This window comes from Coffea arabica, chromosome 7c (assembly GCF_036785885.1).
Source record: "Coffea arabica cultivar ET-39 chromosome 7c, Coffea Arabica ET-39 HiFi, whole genome shotgun sequence".
Taxonomy (NCBI): Eukaryota; Viridiplantae; Streptophyta; class Magnoliopsida; order Gentianales; family Rubiaceae; genus Coffea; species Coffea arabica.
The window spans coordinates 13,205,216-13,215,391 of NC_092322.1; the positions used below are offsets into that span (position 1 = coordinate 13,205,216).

Below are 10,176 nucleotides of genomic sequence, written 5' to 3' on the forward strand. Positions count from 1 at the left end.
CAATTTAGTTCAAAATATAAGGTGTTGTGTCGTATGTTTTGAAACCACGTGGGGCTTTTCTGTATATTAGATTTATCACAGGATTTTTTGTTTTTTACCCTATTTTATTTTGGTACGTTCATAAAAATTGAAATTAGATTGCAAAATCATAGGCAGTCTTTCCTATTTCTTGGTATGCTACGTTTGGAAGAATCTTCTAATTTTTACAGACTAAACCTAACTAATAAAAGTACATATTCCAAACTAAAGGTACTAATGCTATTTTAAACAATATCTAAACAATTAAAATAAATCAAAAAATTGAAAAACAAAAGAATGAAGACTTGGAAGCTCAACGGTGAAAAGTTGTCTTCAAACATATATATCTCGTGGTGGGAACAACGGCCATACTTGCAGTTCCACCGCCACCGCGTGCGGCGCTGTGAACCCCTGCTTGTTCCTTCTTAAAAAAAAACCCACAAGGCATTAAAAAAAAGGTGGATAGTTGATTAGTTTATCAAAGCGCGTTGAATTTGAGAATTCGAACATATGCACAATACAAAATTATCCAAATCATATTGACCCCAGTTCGTCAACTCCTGAATTATTTCCAAAACAGTAGTAATTATATGCAACTGATCTGAAAATCCATCATTTCATCATTTCATGATTCACCGGTTTGCATGACTTGGGTTATAACCATGGCTCATGTTTATGACAACTGGGAAAGGCTTGTCCGAGCCACGCTGCGGATGGAGGATCTCCGGATCACCGGTGAAAAGACTCCCAGTGAGGTTTCCTCCATATCATCATCCCTCTCATCACCTTCCTTCAATTCTAGAACTGCATCATCTTCCTTCAAATTTAGTAAAACTGCTGCTTCACCTGTGCAATTTTCATCTTTATACTTGTCCAGCTTTTTGCTGGCAGCGGCGGGACGGGCATTTGAATATGCTGAAATTCTTGAAGCTACAGATCGCTTGAGTGAATCGAATCTCATCAAGCGTGGACGCTCCGGGGATCTGTTTCGTGGTAGGTTGAGAGATAAAAGTAATGTTGTAGTCAAAAAAATTGATTTGTCTTCCTCTGTTGAGAAGCAAGAGAGATTGGTAACAGAGTTGGGAGTTTTAGGGAAGGTTTCCCATAATAGACTGGTTCCTCTGCTGGGGTATTGCTTGCAGAATAAGAACAATGATGACAGGTTTCTGGTTTACAAGTATATGCCTTACAAGGATTTGTCGAGTTTTCGTGGATTGGAGAGTGATGGTAATGACAGTTCCCAATCGCTGGATTTTGTTAGGAGGATGAAGATTGCAATTGGAGCTGCAGAGGGTCTGTGCTACCTACATCACGAATGCGTTCCACCTCTTGCTCACAGGTACCTGAAATAATTGAGCATGTTTCAGGTATACTTTTGTCTTTCAGTAGCAATATTTTGCAATTTGAGTTAATTAGGAGATTTGCTTAAATATATATATATATATATATATATATATACATATATATATACATATATATACACACACATATATAGAGTTGAGATTGAAAAATATATTTCAATCATTGGGGCCTGTAATCATTTTGGCCACCGATATTTCAACCTTATCACTCTCATAAAAAACATCTATCCCTAACCACCACCTCATATACCCGAAAAGGACATTAAAAAAAAAAAATTACTACAGCCACATGAAAAGTTGAAAAGTGTTCACCCTAAAGAGATTGATAAAAATGGCTGATAAGAATTTATTATAAATGCATTTTGGTGGCACTAGTTTTGTACTCTTGAACTTGTTTTGAATATGCATATGATACTAGACCATTGGATGGTCAAGTTGGTTGGCTTTGCTTATCAGCACTCTTGCTTAGGAAATAAAAGAGAGACCTGATGGACGTTGGTTTGAAGCCTTTGTATTTAGCATTCTATTACTTCCTTTAGTCTTCCTTATCATCTGCTTTTGGCATATTCAAAGTGATGACTCTTCTCCATTTGGTGAGTAATACAAACATGTTTTATGGTCCTGCTGACGACATTCTTTTCCCCTTCCTAAAGGGATATTCAAGCCAGCAGCATACTCCTCGATGATAGATCTGAAGTACGTTTAGGAAGCTTAAGTGATGTCTGTGCTCAAAAGTGGGAGACTGAGAGTCATAAACATATGGTTAGCAAGTTTTTGCGGTTGCCACTGTAAGTAGTCCAGATACCTCATTTCACTTCAACGTCTTAGCTTGGAGCATGATTTTGATCCACACCTGTGGTGAGAAATTGCCTATTTTTCCTTTCCAGCTAAATTTAAAGCCAAGCTACTTTTTACTATATAAATGTTGTTGCCCTGATACAAAGGTACAAAATGGTATTATACACTCCGTTCTACTTAAGGTACTCATTTGGCTTTTAGATGATTTCCAATTGGAGCTTAGAACAGTACGATCCTTGGATCCTAGATTTTCTGAAAACTGAATGCACTATACAAGTTAAGTAGTCTTGCTGACTGTTTAATGGACACATTATATGCTTCCATTCAGAATTAGTCTAAAGAGAGGATCCAGATGTAGATGAATGTTGTGAGCTATCACCCCATCAGCAATGTAGTATGGATTGCTCTGCTATCAATTAAGATGTTCAACATTCTCGTGAAATGCAGTTTGTTTAGTGTAAATGAAGTCGGATTTCAGTTTAGTAACATCTTTGTTGACTCTCTATAAACACATGCAATAGAACCATTGAAGAACATGTTTAGTATGCCGGCTTCAGTCATATAAGCACATGTAATAGAACCATGCATTGAAGAACTAGTCTTTACTGTCATGTCTGGAACTCACTTATGGAACCATATACTAGCTGGTACTTTTATTACTTGGCATTATCTTTCTTTAATACAGTTCTCAGGTTATGAAATTGCCTCCCTTCCCTTTTAATAATTGAGACATCTAAGTTACTGTCTTCTGTAGCAGCATTCTATAGCCCTTACCAATTTGTGCAAATTGCAATGCCACTATTGCACTGCAAAATTATTCTGAATAAGGGCTCTAATAGAGGAAAATTTTCCCCCCATGCAGGAGATCTGATCAAGGTCCATCTGGTAAGTAAACCTTTCTTCTCATTGCAGCTTTTTGTTTGTCCTCTTTACTTCTTTTTCCCTCCATTTGATGCTCAACTCTGTCATACGGTCACTGCCCAGATCAATTTTTGGTCTTTATGCGAAATTTTGCAATGCAAAATAATTGGAGGTTTTCCCCCCTCACCTAACTATTTACTTGAAATTTTTTTTTGGCTTGACATGTTCAGGTAGCCCAGAGGCTGCATGGGAGGATGATGTCTATTGCTTTGGGAAGATTCTGCTTGAGCTTGTTACAGGAAAGCTAGGTATGAGTGCATCATCTAGTGATGCTGCCATGAAGGAGTGGTTGGAGCAGACACTACCCTTGATTAGCATTTATGAAAAGGAACTTCTGCCAATAATTATCGATCCATCCTTGATCATAGACGAAGATCTATTGGAGGAAGTATGGGCTGTGGCTATAGTTGCTAGGTCTTGCCTCAATCCTCGACCTTCAAGGCGACCACTGATGAGATATGTTCTTAAAGCTCTGGAAAACCCTCATGAAGTATTGAGGGAGCCCATTGACTCCCTTCTCATCAGGGTAGAATAACTACTTCCTCAACAAGCAACAACAAGTTTAGTGTCTTGAAATTTGGCCAAGGCAATATTGATTTGGTCAAGTTCATGGCCCATGAGTTCGATAATCGATTGGATCGGATAATAAAAAAACTAAAAAAATGAGAGAAAATTTTCTCTTGAGTTTGTAACTCATTTACACATTTGATGGATTTAGACTCAACACAAACAGTTCCACTTAAAAAGTTATAGAAATTAAGGTAGAATTGTAAATTGCAAAATATATAGGTCAATTATACATTTTCTTGAAACATTGAGGGGTCAAAACAAAAAAACCACTATTTCTTCTCCCTTTGCACACGGTATCTCTGTCCTTTCCTCTTCCACACATGCATACAAAACACAAATAGAAACTAACGCATGACACCTCTTCTTTTCTTCGTTATCTTCCTAAGTTGTGTCTCAATCGGACTTTTTGAGTGGTCTCGGCGGTTCAATCTCGATTCATCTCGACTCATAAATATAGCACATAAATTAAACTATCACAATTTGTTAAATTTTTTTTCGTGTTGAAACAATAACCAATTGTATTGATTTAAATATGAATTGAATAATCAATATTCTTCTGCTTATTCATCTTTTGAGGCTATGAAAGAATTGAATGTTGCTTTTTTTTTTTTAAAAAAAAAAATTGAAATAATTACCTTTAATCTATTTGCTTTTTTTTTTTTTTAAATAACTTTTGCCTCCTTTCAATTTATAGCCCTCAAAGTGAATAAACACCAATATTGCAAGCATGGAAAAATCGCAAAACATTAAAATCTAGTATTTCACTTCGCTCACTCTCTCTCTCTCTCTCTCACACACACACACACACACACAATTTCCTTGTATTTTCATCATAAGTTGAATTTCCTAAACAGGCCATCTTTTTCTGCTAAGATTGGCTTTAACATGGCTTAGCTCGAATACCCAAACAAAAAAGTGGAAAAATCCAATTGAAATTAGAGGTTAGCTAACTTTGGAAGGAAACGAAACCGTACAAAGGTTTCCTCGAATCGGACGGAATTTGGCCATAGAGTGCAAAGGCAGAAAGGAGCTTGACAGCAAGACACGCCCATCAAACAAGACAAAAGCCGGCCTTAGTGGTCTGGTCGGACGGTGTTGAAAAGAGTTCGAGATTTTCACAAAGAGCGTTGACTTTGAGAGCTAAAAAGCACGAGTAAGATATCCGAATAAAGTTGACCCCAACTCGTCAACTCCTGCATTAATCAACAGCACTAATTGTGTGCAACCGAAAAAAAAAATTCATCATTTCATCCTTTGTATGACTTGCTTTCCCCATGGCTCATGTTTACGACAACTGGGAAAGGCTTGTCCGAACCATCCTGCGGATGGAGGATCTCCGGTATACCGGCGAAAGGACTCCGAGCGACGTGTCCGCTATATCCCTCTTGTCATCCTCCTTCAATCTTAGTTCTACTGCTTCTTCCCCTCTCCGGCCAATTTCGTCTTTCAACTTCTCCACCTTACTACTATCAGCAGCTGGAGAGGCGTTCGAGTACGCTGAAATTCTTGCTGCTACAGGTTACTTGAGCAAATCGAATCTGATCAAGCGTGGACGCTCTGGAGATCTCTTTCGGGGTAGTCTGCGAGGTAACACTCCTGTTGTGGTCAAGAGAATTGATTTGTCTTCGTCTGTTGAGAAGCAAGCGCGGTTGATAACGGAGTTGGGTGTTTTAGGGAAGGTTTCGCATAGCAGACTGGTTCCTCTGCTGGGGTATTGCATGGAGAATGGGATTAATGATGACAAGTTTCTGGTTTACAAGTATATGCCTTACAAGGATTTGTCGAGTTTTCAAGGATTGGAGGGTGATGATGAGAGTTCCCAATCGCTGGATTTTGTTAGGAGGATGAAGATTGCAATTGGAGCTGCCGAAGGGCTGTGCTACCTGCATGAGGAATGCAATCCACCTCTTGTTCATAGGTACCTCATGATTTTACTTTACATGTTAATTTTAGGTATAGTTTTATCTCTTTCTTTTCTTCTTTTTACTGGTTCAAATGAATGAGTAGCAATGTCTTAAAACCGATCGGGCTGCAGTGAGGTCAGGGTCGAGGGTTCAATCGATTAGAATGATAGTAAATAATGTTAAAACCATGCTAATAATTTGGGCAACCTATTTTTTTTTTTTGGCCTTTTGGACTGGGTAGCTACGGGTCAAATCTGTTGAACAGGCTAACACGGCTGAGTTTAGGAAAATTGACGAGTAGTGGTGCATTCCTAGTTTAATGGTCGTTCCAAGAATTTCCTCTGACATGCTTCCCTATTTTATTGGTGGTACAAGAAATTTTTGGTACTTAAAATCTTTCTAAAACAACATTGGGGTCACATTCAACACAATTTTTCAATTTTGTTCAAACTTTTCTGCAATCTTCACTCATCAATTCGTGAAGGATGTTTGTTCAACGCACCATTTGATGGAGTCCATAAAGCGCGTTGAAAATATATATTGGAACTGAAAAAATTTTTCAATTATTGCGGCCTGTGATCATTTTGGCCACTAATTCATAATCCAATCACCTCAAATACCCCGGGAAAAAAATTGCTTCAGCCAGACAAAGGTTGGAAAAGTTTGACCTTAAACAGATTGATGAAAAGGGGGGCTGATAATATATTATAGATGCATTTTGGTGGCACTTGTTTTGAACATGCACATGTTAGAGTATTGGATGGTCAGGTTGGTTGGTATTGATGGTTTCTTGCTTGGAAAATAAAAAAGAGGGACATGATGAATATTTATGGCTTTGTTTGGACTGAAGTTTTCTAATGAAAAATTTTTATATTTTTCGTGATTATATTTTCTAATTAGCTGTTTAACTCACATATATTAGATCGTTATAGGACATTCTTAGTTTGCAAACTTTGCATTTGGCATTCTATAATGTGCTATAATCTTCCTTAACATCTGCTTTCGGCATATTCAAAGTGATGACTGTTATCTCTCGCTCACACCTTTAGGATAGATGGATTTCTCGTTGGGGAGCTGCTTGAATTTTTCGATCATATCCTTGTGGAAATTAGACTTTGTCCTCCAAGATTTAAAAATCTTTTCTATCCTCTCAAAAAAAAAAAAAGAAAGAAAGAATATTTCACTTATATCCTGAAAAATTAGCCTTTGCCCCCAAGTCTTTTGCAAAAATGCAAGACAACCCTACTAATCTTGTCCTCAAAATCTGAACCCCTTTTCTACCATTGTGAGTGGTGATTCTTTTTTGTATGATTCTATAGAATATCTTTTTTCTACAAGCGGCCTTGTTTGCATTGTGATTTTCTGTCAAAAATTTTTTACGTTTTCTGTGAATATATTTTTCTATCACCTTTTTACCATATGTATATTAAATCGCTACAATACATTTTCCTACAAAAAAAAAAAAAACCCTAAAAATTCCTGTTGATGATATTCTTTTCTTATTCCTGAAGGGACATTCAAGCCACTAGCATACTCCTCGATGATAGATTTGAAGTACGCTTGGGAAGCTTAAGTGAGGTCTATGCTCAAAAGCGGGAGACTACTGAGAGTCGTCAAAATATAATTAGCAGGTTCTTGCGGTTGCCTCAGTAAGTAGCCTTAATACCTGACTTCTACGTCTTAGCTTGGAGGCATGATTGTGATACACTCTTGTGCTTAGAAAGGAAAAAAGGCAGAAACAATTACCAATATAACGGTTTTTAATTGATGTAAGTTTATTTCAACGAGGTATAACTTATTTTCGAATTGATGTAGGTTTGTTTGAACAAGTTATAACTTATTGTGAACTACTTGTATAACTTTGTAACAAAGGCATGATATTCAATTGCTCTTCATGTGGATTGTATACATATTAATTGCATCTTTATTATGGAATTGGACATGTTGTTTACAATAACTTACAATTTTTTTTTCCACATGTTGTTCACAATAACTTATAAATTTTTTTTTTTTGCACAAGTTGTTCACAATAACTTAAAGCTTTTTTTTTGGGTAAGCGGGGTTTTTTTAGTAAGTAGGAGGTTTTAAACTCAGAAAACCTCCTACTTATAATCCCTCTCCCCTTACCACTTGACGTTTGTTTGAACAAGTTATAACTTATTGTGAACTACTTGTATAACTTTGTGACAAAGGCGTGATATTCAATTGCTCTTCATGTGGATTGTTTACATATTAATTGCATCTTTATCATGGAATTGCACAAGTTGTTTACAACAACTTACAACTTTTTTTTTTTTTTTTGCACATGTTGTTCACAATAACTTATAACCTTTTTTTTTTTTGCACAAGTTATTCACAGTAACTTATAACTTTTTTTTTTGGGTAAGTGTGGTTTTTTTTTTAGTAAGTAGGAGGTTTTGAATTCAGAAAACCTCCTACTTATAATCCCTCTCCCCTTGCCACTTGACTCATCTTTCTCCTCACAGTAACATATAATTTGTTAATACTAAGTTACGGCGTTTAAAGTGGTTGTGTTGACAATTGTTCTTGCCTTTCTTTGTGGAGAAGTTGCCTATTTTTCCTATCCAATTTAATTTGAACGAGGACCTATTTTTTTTAGTGTGCTAATGTTGTTGTCGTAATACAACGATATAAATTAAATGGAACATTCCATTTTAATTAAGATTTTTTAGGCAAATATAACTATTCTCGTTACTGATTAGGCAAAAAATATTTACAATGAGAACACAGAAGCTCAGTAACATCACTTACACTTAAAAAAAAAAGCTCAGTAATATATACAACTGAAGGCAGCCACAGATTTTACACTTTCTTAAGATTCATGTTGCTTTTAGATGATTTCTAATTTGATCTTGGAACAGTAAAATCTTGGATCTTTGATCTTCTGAAAGCTATTGTTATGAGCTACCACCACCAGAAATGTAGTATGGATTGCTCAGCTATACAATAAAACATTCAATTTTTATCATTGAGGCATATAAGTTTTTGTTTTCTTTCTTCTGGAGCAGTATTCTTTAGCTCTTACCACTATTTGCAAGTTGCAATATCACTATTACACTGCAAAGTTATTCCAAAATAAGGCTCTGATAAAGAAAATTCTTCCCTAGACGCAGGAGCTCTAATCAAGGCACCTCTGGTAAGCATACCCTTATTTTCTTTTTTCTTTTTTTTTTTTTGCAGATTTTTCTTTGTCATATTTCTTCGTTTTCCCTCCATTTGATGCTCAATTCTGTTGTCCATCTATATGGTCAGTGCCTGGGCGATTTTTGGTCTTTGCGTGAAATGTTGCAACTTTGCAATGCATTTTAGATTTTAAGGAGATGTAAAGAGGGAAAGTTTTGAAGGACAACTGAATATCTACCTTAAAGTTTTCTTTTACTCATTAACTATTTACCGGACATCTTTTCTTATTTTGACATGTTTAGGTACCCCAGAGGCTACATGGGCGGATGATGTCTATTGCTTTGGGAAGGTTTTGCTTCAGCTTGTAACAGGAAAGCTAGGTATCAGTGCATCCAGTGAAGCAGTCATGAAGGTGTGGTTGGAGCAGACACTACCCTACATCAGCATTTATGATAAAGAGCTTGTGACAAAAATTATCGATCCATCTTTGTTCATAGACGAAGAACTGTTGGAGGAAGCATGGGCTGTGGCTATAGTTGCCAGGTCTTGCCTTAATCCCAGACCTTCAATGCGACCCTTGATGAGATTTGTTCTTAAAGCTCTGGAAAATCCTCATGAAGTAGTTAGGGAGCCAACTAGCTCCAGCCATGAGATAGAAGAAGAAGAAGTTCTACTTCCTCAACAAGCTACAAGAAATCCTGTGTTTTCAAACATGGATTGAGCTGTTTGATGAACTCAGGGGTCATGGATTCGATTGGTTGGGCCAAAGTATAAAACCGGAGAACTGGATGATGATATTTTGATGCCAGAAATGTACATTAATGATGTATAAATAAAGTAGTATAGAAAAATTCCCCTTTAGTTGGTGGTTCATATACATATTTGATTAGTTTAGATCTATATGGTCATGCCTGCATTCTTTTTTCACATAATTTCAAAGGTTTGCAGCAATCACATGTATGCATGTCTTCGACTCTTTACTGAAATGCAACCAACAAATTTCTGCCAAATAAAATTTATGTTGTTGATCAATGTCCTGAAGGTAATTCGAATGCAGAAACTTCAATGCATTGACCTTTTCTTAACAAATTGCGGCATCAAAAACTATTAACTTCAGATTCCCTTTTTTTTTTTTCTTTTATACTTTATTCTTCAAAACATACATTAATTGCAAAACGTTTTCTTCACCAAATGAAACCTTTCTAAAGCAGAGAGAAATTAACTGGAGATTCGAGTTCCTTGTATGTTGTATCTCGCTTCATATAAGCTAGGAGTAGCTCCGTATAATGTACCAAAATTGCTATCATGTTCTGCTCTTTTTAAGAGCTTGAAACAAATGCATCATTAACATGTTTCTCTAATGCTCTATGATGGTTTAATGTCAGTGATGGACTGCTGGATATGATCTTCCAAAACAGTATCGACTTTTCCATTCACCAAAAGGAAACATATATTAGAGG

At 36.4% G+C, this 10,176-nt stretch overlaps 2 protein-coding genes across 4 annotated transcripts; both read left to right on the forward strand.

Annotated features, from left to right (window-relative positions):
• The first annotated feature begins 331 nt into the window (after window positions 1-331).
• Window positions 332-3,912, forward strand: LOC113699575 (probable LRR receptor-like serine/threonine-protein kinase At2g16250). 3 transcript variants are annotated; one of them, XM_027219946.2, is made up of 5 exons: window positions 332-773; window positions 896-1,357; window positions 2,033-2,167; window positions 3,040-3,062; window positions 3,269-3,912. In XM_027219946.2, exons 1-5 carry the CDS (start codon window positions 688-690, stop codon window positions 3,631-3,633), a joined length of 1,071 nt encoding a protein of 356 aa, XP_027075747.2. In that variant the 5' UTR covers window positions 332-687; the 3' UTR covers window positions 3,634-3,912. The 3 variants fall into 3 exon arrangements, with proteins under 3 accessions (XP_027075747.2, XP_071912773.1, XP_071912775.1); XM_072056672.1 differs by having other exon boundaries at window positions 332-1,357; XM_072056674.1 differs by lacking the exon at window positions 2,033-2,167 and having other exon boundaries at window positions 332-1,357.
• Window positions 3,913-4,886: 974 nt separating this feature from the next.
• LOC113698687 (probable LRR receptor-like serine/threonine-protein kinase At2g16250) lies at window positions 4,887-9,667 on the forward strand. The gene is made up of 4 exons (XM_027218584.2): window positions 4,887-5,586; window positions 7,084-7,221; window positions 8,701-8,729; window positions 9,019-9,667. The coding sequence occupies exons 1-4, from the start codon at window positions 4,943-4,945 to the stop codon at window positions 9,435-9,437; spliced, it is 1,230 nt and encodes a 409-aa protein (XP_027074385.2). The 5' UTR covers window positions 4,887-4,942; the 3' UTR covers window positions 9,438-9,667.
• Window positions 9,668-10,176: the final 509 nt, after the last annotated feature.

Excerpts from the sequence above, each read along its gene's own strand:
- LOC113699575 (XM_072056672.1), top strand. The coding sequence starts at position 663 with ATGACTTGGGTTATAACCATGGCTCATGTTTATGACAACTGGGAAAGG. Across the intron at positions 2,168-3,039 it reads AAGTTTTTGCGGTTGCCACT|GAGATCTGATCAAGGTCCAT; the intron begins GTAAGTAGTCCA and ends CCCCCCATGCAG. Across the intron at positions 3,063-3,268 it reads ATCTGATCAAGGTCCATCTG|GTAGCCCAGAGGCTGCATGG; the intron begins GTAAGTAAACCT and ends TGACATGTTCAG.
- LOC113698687 (XM_027218584.2), top strand. The coding sequence starts at position 4,943 with ATGGCTCATGTTTACGACAACTGGGAAAGGCTTGTCCGAACCATCCTG. Across the intron at positions 5,587-7,083 it reads AATCCACCTCTTGTTCATAG|GGACATTCAAGCCACTAGCA; the intron begins GTACCTCATGAT and ends TTATTCCTGAAG. Across the intron at positions 8,730-9,018 it reads CTCTAATCAAGGCACCTCTG|GTACCCCAGAGGCTACATGG; the intron begins GTAAGCATACCC and ends TGACATGTTTAG.